Source organism: Macaca fascicularis, chromosome 2, assembly GCF_037993035.2.
Source record: "Macaca fascicularis isolate 582-1 chromosome 2, T2T-MFA8v1.1".
NCBI classification, from domain to species: Eukaryota; Metazoa; Chordata; class Mammalia; order Primates; family Cercopithecidae; genus Macaca; species Macaca fascicularis.
This window is the reverse complement of record NC_088376.1, coordinates 127,591,971-127,607,229: the sequence shown is the minus strand read 5'-3', so window position 1 is coordinate 127,607,229 and position 15,259 is coordinate 127,591,971. Positions and strand designations below refer to the sequence as shown.

The window sequence follows — 15,259 nt, the reverse complement described above, 5'->3', positions numbered from 1 at the left end:
AACACTGTCTCACTTCCAAGGGCAAAACTGGTCAAAATCAGTCTCAATATCAAGTTCACTGTTGTGAACAATGGAGAGGACTCTTTCTCTGGTTTACCCTAATTATAGTTAAAATAGCTAGTATTTATTGGGCAGCTTACATACATTAAATCTGCATCTTCCTCCCAGCTGTGCCGTCACTGGGAGATTGGAACAACAAGGTGAGAATAAGGTCAAATTCTTGGGATGTTAAGTTGAGCTGGTGGTGGGATCAGCCCCTCTAGCCTGTAGCAGCTCAGCCCTCGGTGCCACAATGAAAACCATCAGTGGCTGCAGAGCCCAGAGGTCAAGTATGTGGCCTCTGAAATCTGACCGCCAGAGTCTGTGCCCACTGGCTCTGCCATCTTGGGCAAGTTATTTAAATTCCGGGAAAATGGGGGTGGGGAGAGGGGGGACTCAGTTTGTTCATCTATAAAATAGGGACTGTAGTGGCCCCTTTCTCACTGACTTCTTGTGAAGCATAAATGAAATAAAAATGTAAAGCTGTTGGTATCCTACTGGGCAAATAGCAGGAGCACAAGTATTAGCTATTAATGTTATAACGTTTTCATAGCCCTGAGGCTTGCCACATTGTTTCAGAAGTTTGGCCAAGGTGACTAAGGAAGGGAGCTGGCTTGAGACAGCTGGTGGGAAGGACATCCAAATGCAGTGTAAGCCCAGGCTGGGCCTGTCCACATGGCTACCACCTGGCCCCAGGAATAAGTTGTGTGAAACACCCCTTGGTTGGGGGTGGACTTCTGGGCAAGTGCTTTAGCTGCACCAGCTCAGCTAGGGGTCTAGTAAGTCTCTCCTCACTCTGCTTAGATCTCTGCATGAGGGACAGACAGATAGAAAGGAGACCATGGGCCAGAGATGAGGGCTGAAAGAAAATGTCAGAATTTCAAGCTCCTCTGTCAGCGATGCGGTATACCCTCAACTCTCCAATGTGCCAGAATGTGAAAGTGCCCTTCAGCCCCACCCAGAATTCCACCACAGCTCCCCATGCCCATTCTCAGAGCTGCCCATTTTGGTCTCCTTCAGGTAGAAGATTCTGGAACAGGCCTTCAGAGACAGGCAGCATGAAAGGATGATCACGTCTTGGCTGGGTGTGAGAGGCGCTTACAGGGCTTTTTGTCTTCCTTGTGTGCCTGGGGAATTTGCAGGGTCAGGGAAGAACTTGGGCCACTGTTCTAAGGAATATATTCTAACAGACATTCCTGTGCTAGAGCAAGGGCTGTAAATCAAAGAACTGCTTTGAAATTAAAAAATAACGAAAGTTATATTACCATAGAGGGGATGGATTCAGTTCCTATCCTTCAGTTCACTTGCAAACAGTGGAGTTCAGGCACCTGAAATAAACACACGTGTGTACACACACACATGCTCAGTGCCGTCTACTCTCATGTATCGACCTGGGCTACCTCCGAACTTGCTGTCAACTTATGAAAGTCCAACTATCCACCAAGTGTAAAAATCATACCACAGACCAGTAGACTAAAATGCTGTACATGTACATTTTAGGTAGTCTAATTTTTATTCTATATAGTCCTATACAAATTAGACATTTATACATATATTCATATATAGGTAAGTGTCCAGGGCTATATTCAGGAAAAAAAAAAAAAAAAAAAAAAACCTATATGCTGTATTTTATGGGCAATTTCAGGGACATTCAAGGGTAAATTTCATTGCACGTAACCTTGACCTTAACAGGCAGATTTTAACCCCTATGATCATTATAATCTCTGTTCATTACTATCTGTATGGATTTTCTTAGCAAAATCCCCACCTCCACCCCCAACTCAGCTTGCTTCTACCCCCAGCACCCTCTGACGACTTTAAATAAGTCTTTAAATAAGCATATTCCAGTCAAAGACATGCTGGTCTTCCCAAATCAAAGAAGCCAATCTGCCCTCCTCATATAGACTGAAAAAAATAGAAGAATTAGTGAAAAGTGTGAAATACAAACTATTCTTAATGGAACAGAGATTCATTCACTTAATTATATGTAATAGCTCAAACCAGGCTAGCAAAATAGTCATCGAAAAGAGATTTTTAGAAGGCCTGCTTTAATGAAGAAATAAAAATTAGTGTTTTAAGGAATGAGAGTGGGTGCTTCTAATATATTTGTTTTCTGAAATAGACACTGTCTGCTTGACAAGGGTTTTTGGTATTTACTTGCTCAGTGTGACTGTTTTTATTCTTTAGGATAAATAAGTTTTAGCTCAGCCTTTATCTCAATTAAATAACGGAATCCCAGTTAAGGAGATAGCAGTAATGGTGTAAACCCAGTATTGGATTTATTTTTTTAATTTTATAATTTTATAATTACCCAGACTTTTACTCATTTCCCTGAAAACAGGCTGTGATGGATATTTACACATTAAAAATGCCTTTATGATAATAGCAGTTCATATTTATTGAGCACATATATTAGGCCAAGTACTATGCTAAGCACATTACATGCATTATCTCATTTACAGCAAACCTGTGGGGGGGGCACTATTATTATCCGTATTTTACAGATGTACCAGGAACTGAGGCATAAAGAGGTTGTTCAAGATGCAGTGCAAGCTCCAGGCAGTCTGATTCAGGTTCGCTCCTCTGCTGGGTCAGGAGAGTTTGAGTAAAGCATAAGTTTTGATGATACAGAAGGCATTCTTTGCCTGCCTGTATCGTGAAGGCCCTTGGCCCTATACTTAAGCCTGGTGAGAAAGTTCCTCACGGAAGACCAGTTAGTCTGGCCTCAAATCCAGTCGCTGGTGGCATGGGCCAGCTCCAGAACTACCACAGGCCCCAAAAACCAAGACCAGGTGGGAGGATAGAAATAACTCTCCCAACTCAGTTCCATTCATCATCAAATGCATGCAAATTTTTAAAAATTAAAAGAAATTATTTTGTCCTATTTTATTATTAAACTGGCACTGTTTTTCTTTTGTCTGTCTTTTGTATTTTTATTGGTATATCGTAGTCATACATATTTTTGGTTATACAAGTAATATTTTGATTCGTGTATACATGTAATGATCAAATCAGGATAATTGGGATACCCAACACCTCAAACATTTATCTTTTCCTTGAGGTAGGAACATTACAATTCTTCTAGCTATTTTGACATATGTAATTAATTATTGTTAACTATCTATAGTAAATATATTTATATTAATTAATATATATTATACTATATTATATTGTTTTATTGTAATATATAGTATATATCACACATAAGATTATCATAATACATTATATTTTATATATAAATATATAAAAATATGTATAATTTTATACATAAATTTTATATAAATATTTATTATATTTACATATTATATTATTAAATATAATTTTTCTACTGTACTATCAAATGCTATAACTTGGCTGGGCATGGTGGCTTACGCCTGTAATCTCACACTTTGGGAGGCTGAGACAGGCAGATCAGTTGAGGTCAGGAGTTTGACACCAGCCTGGCCAACATGGTAAAACCCTGTCTCTACTAAAAATACAAAAATTAGCCAGATGTGGTGGCACACACCTGTGATCCCAGCTACTCCGGAGGCTGAGTCAGGAGAATCACTTGAACCCGAGAGGCGGAGGTTGCAAAGAGCCGAGATCGTGCCATTGCACTCCAGCCTGAGTGACAAGAGTAAGACTCCGTCTCAAAAAAAGAAAAATAAAAATAAAATACTATAACTTATTTCTTCTAATTATATTTTTGTATTCATCTTTCTTTTTTTCAAGTGATATTATCCATTGTTTTCAAGAGGCTTTCTTAGTTTGGCTGTGTGAAGCACATCTTCATGACTTTTGACCTAGTTCTGAGAATGTAACCCTAAAAAATCCTAAAATGTAGGCACAAATACATTCATCATAGTGTTATTTCCAGAAGTGGAAAATATGAAATATTGTGCAGGCGCAGAGGGTGGAGGGGTGGAATTATGTGACATGGTAGTTATACAAAATGGAATATGAGGCCAAAATTAAACAAGGACTTTTTCATAGCATGGTAACACATAAGGGGACCTGATTAGCAGGGCATTCTTAACTGCAGTTCCAAAAGAAGAATTCAGCTTCAGCCTTTCATTCATTCATTCATTTAACAACTGTATATTTCATATCATTATGAGCCACACACTGTGGTAGGTTCTGGATACTCCCAGGTTTTAACAAGATATTGGTCTTGTCATAATGGAGCTGACATTCCAGTAGGAAGACAGATGCTTCGTCTGTCTTTGCAGCAGATAACCAGGGTGCTTTGCAGCAGATAACCAGGTCAGGAAGGTTTCTCAGAGGAAATGGGCTTTAAACTGAGTTCTGAAGAATTTACCAGGCCAAAGTTGAGGTGGTACAGTATGCACAGAGAGGGAGAAGAGAGCTCCAATCAGAGAGAATGGCACATGCAAAGGCCTGGTAATGTAAGGGACATACCAGAACAACAACTAAAAGAAATGCATGTGTTGAGTAGAGAATGGTACCAGATGAATCTGCAAAGACAGACTCTAAGAATTGCAGGTCTTTAGGAGTTGGCATACTTTGTCTACAAAGTGCCAGATAGTAAAGATTTTAGTCTTGAAGGGCCAAGAGACAAAATCAATGATATTGTATATGTATTTGTATGTCAAGAGAGAAAATAAATTTGCACAAAATTTTTTTATTGGTTAAATTCAAAATACAATTATGATAACTGAGTATAGTTTTTTCTAATACAGATCACCTGAGGAGATGAATGGGATATTGGAGGAGGAAAATATTTTGCTCAATTAGTGTTCTTTATTATCAAAAGAGATTGTAAATGTTTATCTGTTAATGCTGACCTGAAATGAGATATTATATATTTCAATCTTTCTAAATGCCTTTCTGCATGCATTGATATTGCCAAACACTGATATCTGTCCATAACCATATAATGTTAATTAAACATATTCATGACTTGGCAGGCATGTATAGAATTCTATTAGAGTTTTCTCTTGATATTTGCCTTTTAGCATGTCACTACATTGCATATTAATCACTTGCAATTAAACATGAGATAGAAGCTCCTCAATTGTTAGTTAAATGGATTTTGACATATAAAGATTTCCTTTGCATTTATATCAAAGTCTGAAAAACAGTGCTGGAACTGCAGTTTAAGTTCAAAAAATATATTCACTTTAAATTTGTGTGTAATAGAGAAGTCATTTCCTGTTTTAACTTTTGACAGCATGGAAAGTGTATAAAACAGTCTGTGATCCAAACAGTGTTGTCAATGAAATTACTTTATCACAGTGTAAGTTTTGCCTGTAAGAACAGTGCCTTGTAATTTTAGGTACAATCCATTAAGAAACATGATCAACTCTGAAGCAAAAGCTAATATTCAGAGCCATTAAGTGTTGAATTACAGTGATTGAGAACAGTTCTAGTTCAAAAAATTTTAATCTTGACCCTGAGCTCAAAAATCAAAATAAAACTTTACCCCACTGCTAAACCATCAAATTGCTGTGTAGTAGGACAAGTCAAGGTGTTGAGCTTTCAGTTCTGACAAAAAAAAATTATAAAATGGATGATGGGCAAGTCCGTGATAGAAAATAAAGTTCACTATTGACACTACTAGTTCTATAGCACTTGATAGATCAAATATTTTCCACAAAGTACCAGGTAATGAATAGTACAGTGAATAACCATAGGCTTTAAACACCTAACAGTTTCATAAGCTTTGTACATTTGTCCAAATAAAGCTTTTTATGCTCCACACATATTTTTACTATCATCAGTTGTCAACACATCTTAGCAGATTCCACTTCAGTTGTTTTGCAGTTCTTTCCCAACCTTTTTGAAATATTCTCATCTGTACTTGTTCCACAAACTATTCCACTAGTTCCACTAGACTCTTCTCCTCAAAGAAATGATAACACCTGAATAACATCAGTAATATGTGTGGACCCATCAAGAGCCAGTGAAAACCACTCAAAATAATCTGCTTTGTTTTTTTTAATTGACTGTTGATGTGGTTCCCACTGTTATTGGCTTTTCAAGCAATAGTTGTTGCCAAAAGGGTAGTTAAGTTTATTTTCTCTGGACACGTTTCTTCAGATGTTGCAGTTAAACAGGATTTAATGAACTCACCATTAGTAAATTGTTTTCTTTGCTTGGCTAACAAATGAGCAACTTGGAAACTTACTCATTTTCATTTTTTTTTTATTTTTTGTGGAGGGATTATGCTATGCTGAGATATTCCATTTTAAATTTTCTAAATTTTTGACCATTGTTTTTCTGTGAATTGGGAATATTGTGATGAGTATTTAGTTTGGTGATGATATATATTGTATTCTGTTAGCACAGCTATAGTGTCATTTCATAATAATCATAATGCTTTGTCATCTAAATTTGATAACAAAATAATCCACATGCCATTGTACCTTAAAAGGGCAACATTCAAAGTCTACTTCCTCTTCTTTTCTTATTTGTCATAATGGTATACTCTGGTAATAAGCACATAAAGTGTAATGATCTAGCAATACACACATCACTCAAAACACTCTCAAGTTAAAACAATGTCACTGTGATTTGTTGTGCACCAAGAAGTAGTATGAAGCTGAGACTCAATTCTGTTTTTGCATCATGAAAGCAGCTATAGACATCAGGTAAATTAATGAATGTGGCTGTGTTCCAATAAAACTTTATTAATAGACACTGAAATTTGAATTTCATATGATTTTATGTGTCAAGAAATATTAGTTTGTGTTTACTTTTTCTCAATTATTTAAAAATATAAAAATCATCCTTAGCTTGCAAGCCATATAGAAACAGGTGGTAGGGTGGATTTGGCACACAGGCTGAAGTTTGCCAGCCCCTGCTTTAGATCATGGTGAGTATGTTGGGCTTCACGTCAGTTCAGAAGGCCTGCTCACTGTGTGTATAAGAACATTTTTCCAAAAAGCCAGTGCAGGCCCTGAAAACATTAACCAAGCAGGTAGCCTAAGATGATGCATCTCCTTGCAGGATGGTACCCGAGTCATAGGGAAATGCGGTGGTTACTGTGGGAAATGCACTCCATCCTCTGGTACTGGCCTGGAGGTGCGAGCTTTATAGCTAAGGTAAGTAGTCCTATGTCTGTCTGTCTGTCTTTTACTTTTTTCTGTAGCCTATATGAGCAAATGTGGGAGGATCGGGCAGAGTTACAGTTAAGCATCTTGAAGCTGACCCAATACTGTTCTGTCTTTTTATCTCCTGCTCCTCTGTCCTCATGTGACTGAAGCCATCAGTTCTCTACTGTTTAACATGGGTTCCCCTCTACAGAGCTGGCCTATTTATTTATTTGCTTTTAGATTTTAGATTCAGGAGGTACATGTGCAAGTTTATTAGGCTGATACAATGTGTTGAGATGTAGGCTTCGTTTGAACCCATCACCCAAATGGTGAACGTGGTATCCAATAGGTAGTTTTCCCTTTCCTTCCTCCTCCCTTTTGGAGTCACCAGTGTCCATTATTTCAATCTTTATGTCCATGTGTACCCAATGTTCTACTCCCACTTAATAAGCAAGAGCATGTGGTATTTGGTTTTTTGTTTCTGTGTTAATTCACTTAGGAAAAGGGCCTCCAGCTGCATCCATATTGCTGCAAAGGACATGATTTCATTCTTTTTTATGGCTGCATAGTATTCCATCATGTATACAGACCACAGTTTTTAAATCCAATTCACCATTAATGGGCACCTAGGTTGATTCTACGTTTGCTATTGTGAATAGTGCTGCAATAAACATGTGAGTGTAGGTGTCTTTTTGGTCGAATGATTTATTTTCTTTTAGATATATACCCAGTAATGGATTGCTGGGTCTATTTTAGGTTGTTCTATTTTAGTTTTTTAAGAAATCTCCAAACTACTTTTCACAGAGGTTGAACTAATTTACGATCCCATCCACAGTGTATTCCATTTTTTCCTGCAATCTCACCAATATCTGTTATCTTTTTATTTTTAAGAATAAACATTCTGATTGGCATGAGATGTTATCTCACTGTTGTTTTGACTTGCATTTCTCTGATGATTAGTGATGTTCAGCATTTTTTCATGTATTTGTTGACTGCTTGTGTGTCTTCTTTTGAGAGGTGTCTGTCCGTGTCCTTTACCCACTTTTTAATAGGGTCGTTTGTTTTTTTCTTGTTGATTTGCTTAAGTTTCTTATAGATTCTGGATATTATTCCTTTGTCAAATGTTTAGGTTAAAAATGTTTTCTCCTATTCTGTAGGTTTTCTGTTTATTCTGTTGATAGTTTCTTTTGATGTGCAGAAGCTCTTTAGTTTAGGTAGGTCTCCGTTATCAATTTTTGTTTTGTTGCATTTGCTTTTGAGGACTTAGTCATAATTTCTTTGCCTCGGCCAATGTTCAGAAGAGTATTTCCTGGGTTTTCTTCTAGAATTTTTATGGTTTGAAGTCTTACATTTAAGTCTTTAATGTATCCTGAGTTATTTTTTGTATATGGTGAGAGGTAGGGGTTCAATTTGATTCTCCTGTGTATGGTTAGCCAGTTTTTCCAGCATCATTTATTATAGGGTGTGCTTTCCCCATTATTTATTTTTGTTGACTGTGTTGAAGTCCAGTTGGTTATAGATGTATAGCTTTATTTCTGGGTTCCTTATTCTGTTCCATTAATTTATGTGTCTATAGTAGTACCAGTACCATGCTGTTTTGGTTACCTTTGGTTTGCTGCCTTAGAGTACCGTTTGAAGTCTGGTAATATGATACCTCTGGCTTCATTCTTTTTGCTTAGGATTGCTTTTGCTTTTAGACTCTGCTTTGGTTCCATATCAATTTTAGAATAGTTCTTCTTCTAACACTGTGAAGAATAACATTGGTAATTTGATAGGAATTTTTTGAATCTATAGATTTCTTTGAGCAGTATGGACATTTTAACGCTCTTGATTCTTCCGGTAGATAAGCATGGAACGTTTTCTATTTGCGTCATCTATGATTTCCTTAAGCAATGTTTATAGTTCTCCTTGTAGAGCTCTTTTACCTGCTTGGTTAGATGTATTCCTAGGTATTTTATTCCTTTTGTGGTGATTATAAATTGGATTGCATTCTTGATTTGGTTCTCAGCTTGAATGTTATTTATGTATAGAAATGCTCCTGATTTTTGTAGATTTATTTTGCATCCTGAAAATTTACCGAAGTCATTTATCAGGTCTAGGAATCTTTTGGTGGAATCTTCAGGGTTTTTCTCTGTATAGAATCATATTGTCAGTGAAGGAAGAAAATTTGACTTCCTCTTTTCCTGTTTTGATGCCTTTTCTTTCTTTCTCTTGCCTGATTGCTGTGGCTAAGATTTCTAATACTGTGTTGAATAGGAGTAGTGAGAGTACACATTCTTGTCTTGTTCCGATTCTTAGGAGGAATGCTTCCAACTTTTGCCTATTAAGTATGATATTGGCTGTGGGTTTATTAGAGATGGCTTTTATTATTTTGAGGTATGTTCTTTTGATGTCTTATTCCTTGTAGGTTTTTATCATGAAGGAATGTTGGATTTGATCAAATGCTTTTTCTGCATCTGTTGATATGATCATATGTTTTTGTTTTTAATTGTGTGGTGAATCACATTTATTGATTTGCATATGTTGAATGATCCCTGCCTCCCAAGAATAAAGTCCACTTGATCATGGTAGATTATCTTTTTGGTATGTTGCTGGATACAGTTTGCTAGTATTTTGTTGAGGATTTTCATGTCAGTGTTCATCAGGGATATTAGTCTTTAGTTTTCTTTTTTTGTTGTGTCTTTGCCAGGTATTGGTATCGGGATGATACAGGTTTCATAGAATGAGTTAGGAAGGAATATCTCTTCTTCGATTTTTTAAAAATTGTTTCAATAAGATTGGTACCAGCTCTTTGCAGAGCTTATTTAAAATGCTGTTTATTGGGCTTGATCTCTAGGGGTCCTGCTTCATTAGGTCTCTAGTGGATTCAGGGATCTGTAATTTTGATAAAGGGAATTCTAATGCAAGTGAATCACAGCTCATCCTTTGAGAAATACTTCCCAAGAATGTAATAGTAAAACCACAGTGGCATTTGTTGAGCAATATTTCATTGAATCCGCACAACAAAACTGTGTGGAGGAGCTGCTATTTTACATATGAGGAAGCTGAGGCCCACAACAATTAAGTAACTTGCTTAAGATCATGATGAGGCTGGGCATGGTGGCTCATGCCTGTAATTCCAGCACTTTGGGAAGCTGTGGCAGGCAGATTACTTGAGGTCAGGAGTTCGAGACCAGCCTGGCCAACATGGTAAAACCCCATCCCTACTATAAATTCAAAATTTAGCTGGGTGTGTTGGCACATGCCTGTAGTCCTAGCTACTTGGGAGCCTGAGGCAGGAGAATCACTTTAACCTGGGAGGCAGAGGTTGCAGTCAGCCTAGATCACGCCACTGCACTCCAGCGTGGGTGACAGAGTAAGACTCTGTCTCAAAATAAAAAATAAAAAAAATAAATAAAAGGTGATGATGAATTCCCTCGGCAGAACTCAGAGTGTCCTACACTAAAGCCAGTGCTCTTAATCACTCTACTGTGCCACACCCCTGTTAACTCATAGTGTGGTCCAAGAACCAGCATGATCAGTTTTACCTAGGAACTTGTTAGAAATGCTCAATGTTAGGCCTCACCCTATACCTGTGAAATCAGAATCTGCATTTTAACAAAGTCCACAGGAATCATGCATGTTAAAGTCTGGCAATCCCTGACCTAAGTACATTATGCCAGAAAGTGATTCTTCTGCTGAATATAAGACAGAATTCGTCACTCTTTTTATCATCCCAGTGACTTCAGCTACAAGGGATGAACTCAACCAATTCATGTGACCCTCCTGCATCTTCCCTCAAGCTTCCAGTAGCCTATTACCATGTAAGGCTCTTGAAGATCCTGATGCAACAGTGCCTATTTGACATTTAGGATTATTTCTGTTGCAAGGAGCTAACGAAATGAAGGAAATTTATTATCTTAAGTAACTGAGATATCCAAGAAGTATGCTAGTGTCAGGCATGGCTAGATCCAGAAGTTCAGTCATCAGTACTCTTTCTTTCCTCATCAATCAGCAATTATTGCCTCTTAAATGGCTTCATTCTCAGACAGATTATCGCCCCCACACCATGGTCCTGGGCAGCTCTAGGATTACCTCATTCTTACAACTCATGATTCAAGTAAACACTCATCCCCTAGCATACCTTCTGCAAAATAACTGTGTTTAGCCCTGGTTAGATCACATGGTCACTTTTGAGCCAATCACAGCATCCAAGGATCTGAGATCATATACCTACCTAGAGTCAGGTGATCGACAGCTTCAGTTGGAAGAGGGATGGTTCCTAAAGGACAAGAAGGTATTTTGTTATCAGAAAGGGGGAGATGGGATGGAAGCGTGCAAAAGTCAGCAGGTATCCACTAGAGATCACCATTATATATGTACTTTATATATTTTATATATAAGAAGATAAACTTTGTATGTATGTTATATGTAGTAAATTTTATACATAAGTACAGATATACAATATTTACATATATAAACATATATTTATAGAAAAAAGACTAGAAGGAAATACCAAAATACCAATATATGAAGAGCAGTTATCTCAGGTAAGGGGATTTCAGGCTAGTGGGTTTTCAAATTTTATTGTTTATTACTTCCCTGAAACTTCCATGTTTCTTACAGCAAACAAACATTACTTTTAAAATCTAGGGCCAGCTGTGGTGGTTCATGCCTATAATCTCAGCACTTTGGGAGGCTGAGGCAGGAGGATTACTTGAGTCCAGGATTTTGAGACCAGCCTGGGCAACATAGTGAGACCCCCATTTCTGCAAAAAAATAAAAAATAAAATTAATTAGCTGGGCATGATGGTACACACCTGTAGACCCAGCTACTTGGGAGGCTGACATGGGAAGATTGCCTGCCCAGGAGGTCAGGGCTGCAGTGAGCCATGATCATGCCATTGCACTCCAGCCTCAGTGACAGAGTGAGACTGTGACTCAGAAAAAATAAAAATAAAATCTAGACAAAATAATAGGTGTTAATTTTAAATTATATATGTAAAAATGTATCAGTTGCCTATTATAGCATTTGAGGCAGAAGGTTTATATTTTCTGGTTTGTTTATTTCAGGTGCTTTGAAGAGGAAGCCATTATGGGATGGATGAAGGATAGTAATGCAATACCTCCACCTTAATTTGGGTGCATGTGTGTATGTGTGTGTGTGTGTGCATGTGACTTGTATGCTTGTGTGTGTGTAAATGTGTGTACATATACATATATACACATACATATATACACATATATGTGTGTATGTATATATGTGGACTATCCTAATGATGTAAAGTTTAATATTTATGTTTGAAATTATTTATTGTGATGTAATATTTTTGTACGTAAAATGATTCTATTATGACTGCCTTTGCATGTAGTAATATGACAAAGTGATCCTTCATTATCACGGTACACTATTGTTTACTTTTCATCTGTAAATGTTTTATTGTTACTTTTTTAAAATGGATTTTTTTTTTAAAACAACCTAGCCGTCATCAAGGTGCTATAAGAGTTGTATAAAAGGTATTTCTGGCATTTCTAGGCAAGTATCAGGTAGTGATATCACAGACTGTACCAACTATTAACTATGTTAAATATGTATTCAGTTTCATGTGATCTCTGGGAAAAAAAATATGCTGCCTTGGTGCTAATATTGTATGTATTTAAATGATAATCTGACTCAGAAATATAAACACTTTCAATGAAAGGAAGGAACAGAAGGACAATTTCCAGTGCACAGAATCACTTGGATGAAATAAGACCAGCTCTCTACCCTTATTTTTGGACATGCCTTTTTTGGAAGAGACTTGGACTTTATCCTTATTGTTGTTAGTGTTGTTAATATTCTTTGCTTCAACCCATGGTGCCTTGGTCTCTCTACAATCAAATGGAGGATCCCCCACCCAGCTTCATTACAGAGTGATATTGGGCAAGTGAGATCATCTCACCATTTTGCCAAGATACTCTAAAATTACATCCAAGTTTACCAGTAGAAAGACAGAGGATGCACCGAATGGGTGTGACCTTCAGCTTACCAGCACACCTGGAGAAGTTCAGAACCAGGTTCTGAATCATCAGGATTGCCTTTTGCATGAAAACATTGGCTGGTGACATGACTTCTCTTCAGGCCATGAGCCTAACACCCTGCCAGTTTTCATGGCCGCTGCAGTAATGGACGTTTGTGTGAAGAAATGAACTGTGGAATACAAAATGCTTTGAGTCTTTCCAATTGTTCATTAGTTCACTTTTTGTTACTTCTTTCCAAAATGGAAGTGCTGAAGCCATGGTCTTTCTGCCCTTCCAAACTGATGAAGAGAAGTCTTTGCCAATGGTCCATGGAAGACACTTGGTTTGAGAAACCCTGCCCACTTCCAAAGACCAAAGAGATTAGGAAAAGCCTGGCAGTATTCTCCAACTCCAAGCAAGCTCTAGAGTGCTCCAGGAAAAGTTATACTCAGTATATGAATAAGTGTTATTCTCCATTATTAATATGTTCTGAAAATATATTATGAATAAATACATCACCACACCCAAACCATTTGTGTTTCGCATAGTTTCTGGACTCTTGATTCGAGTTGGAGTAAGAACGTCTCTAGTTTCCAGATTGAGAAGAAGTGAAGATTTTATTGATTTCATTTATTACAATTGCAATTCTAAAGACAGATAGGGATGAGGATTGTCCATAAGATCTGTCTTTTCATCATGAAAGTCAATTAAAGTGGTTCTTCTGGAAACTGGGAATTTTCCCCTCTTGGGAAACAAATGAGCAAACAAAACAAAATATTTATGTGCACTTTGGGTGCTCAATTGTTCATTTTGTGTGTAGTTCCTACCCTGTATGGTGTCCAAGGAAAAATGAGAGCTTTCTAAACATGTCTACTAGAAGCAAATGATAATCAAACTGCCACCATATGCCAGGCCTTTTACTTTTATTGTTTCACCTCATCCTCACAACCACAAAATACACCAAGGAGACAGAGCCTTAGAGTTGCAAATAGGCTCAAGTTCACACACAGTGAATAAGTAGTCATCTCCCAAAGAAGAACTCTGTTTGGCTCTGATTGGGTCACATGACCACTTCTGGACCAATCACAATATCAAGGGACCTGGGATCCTGTGCTAGTCTAGAGTCAGGTGATCAACAGCTTCAACTGAAAAAGAGATGGTTTCCAGAAGAGAAAAGGGGAGATGGGATGGAGACATGAAAAAAGAAGCAGGCATCCACTCAAATTCCTATTGTGTGTGTGTGTGTGTGTGTGTGTGTGTGTGTGTGTGTGTGTGTGTGAACACATGCATGTGCCTGTGTACAAACTCCAAACCCCAGAGCTTACACCAAAGTCCCACCCCTTGCCATCACTCAGCATCATTTGAGGCTTCAGTTCTCGTCCTTTCTCTGGTGTTTACTAACTGTATGATCTTGAGCCTTAGTTTTTTTCATGTGTAAAATGAAGCTATTGATAGTCTTCCCACTTACTTTCCAGGATAAAGTGTTTTCTCATATCCTTTTCAGCCCTGCATCAGTGCTAGCAAAATAGCTGCCCTCAAAATGTGCATCAGCAAGCTTAAGCTGACAGCAGTGAAGGCATGGGCTCCGTAATCAGTTAGGAATTGTGTTCAGCAGCTAATTACAGAGATCTGACTGCAATGGCTCACATATTTAAAAGTGTATTTCAGGCCAGGTGTGGTGGCTCACGCCTGTAATCCCAGCACTTTGGGAGGCCGAGGCGGGTGGATCACGAGGTCAGGAGATCGAGACCATCCTGGCTAACACAGTGAAACCCCGTCTCTACTAAAAATACAAAAAAAAAATACAAAAAATTAGCCGGGCATGGTGGCGGGCGCCTGTAGTCTCAGCTACTTGGGAGGGTGAGGCAGGAGAATGGCATAAACCTGGGAGGTGGAGCTTGCAATGAGCTGAGATCGTACCACTGCACTCCAGCCTGGGCGACAGAGCGAGACTCTGTCTCAAAAAAAAAAAGAAATAAAAAAGTGTATTTCATTGTTATGTAAAAGTATATTTCATTGTTATGTAGGAGGTAGGCAGTCTAGAACTAGCATGGCAGCCCCACGACTTCATCAGGGACAGAGTTCATTTCTCTTTCTCCTTCTCTCTTCATTCTTCCATATTTCAGTATGACTGTTGGAGCTCCAGCAATCACTTCCAAATTTCCAGGCGACAGGAAAAAAAAAAAAAAAACTCAGAGTAGGGG

The 15,259-nt window shown here is 37.9% G+C and overlaps 1 protein-coding gene across 4 annotated transcripts in view; it reads left to right on the top strand.

Moving 5' to 3' along the window:
* The window catches only part of ADAMTS9 (ADAM metallopeptidase with thrombospondin type 1 motif 9), a 175,066-nt gene extending 161,482 nt beyond the window's left edge, over window positions 1-13,584 (top strand). For all 4 annotated transcript variants that reach the window (XM_005547537.4, XM_065538720.1, XM_045384825.2 and 1 more), the window contains 2 exons: window positions 6,991-7,085; window positions 12,129-13,584. In XM_005547537.4, the coding sequence (XP_005547594.3) occupies window positions 6,991-7,080 (90 nt within the window). In that variant the 3' untranslated portion in view covers window positions 7,081-7,085; window positions 12,129-13,584. The remainder of the gene's footprint in view (window positions 1-6,990; window positions 7,086-12,128) is intronic.
* Window positions 13,585-15,259: the final 1,675 nt, after the last annotated feature.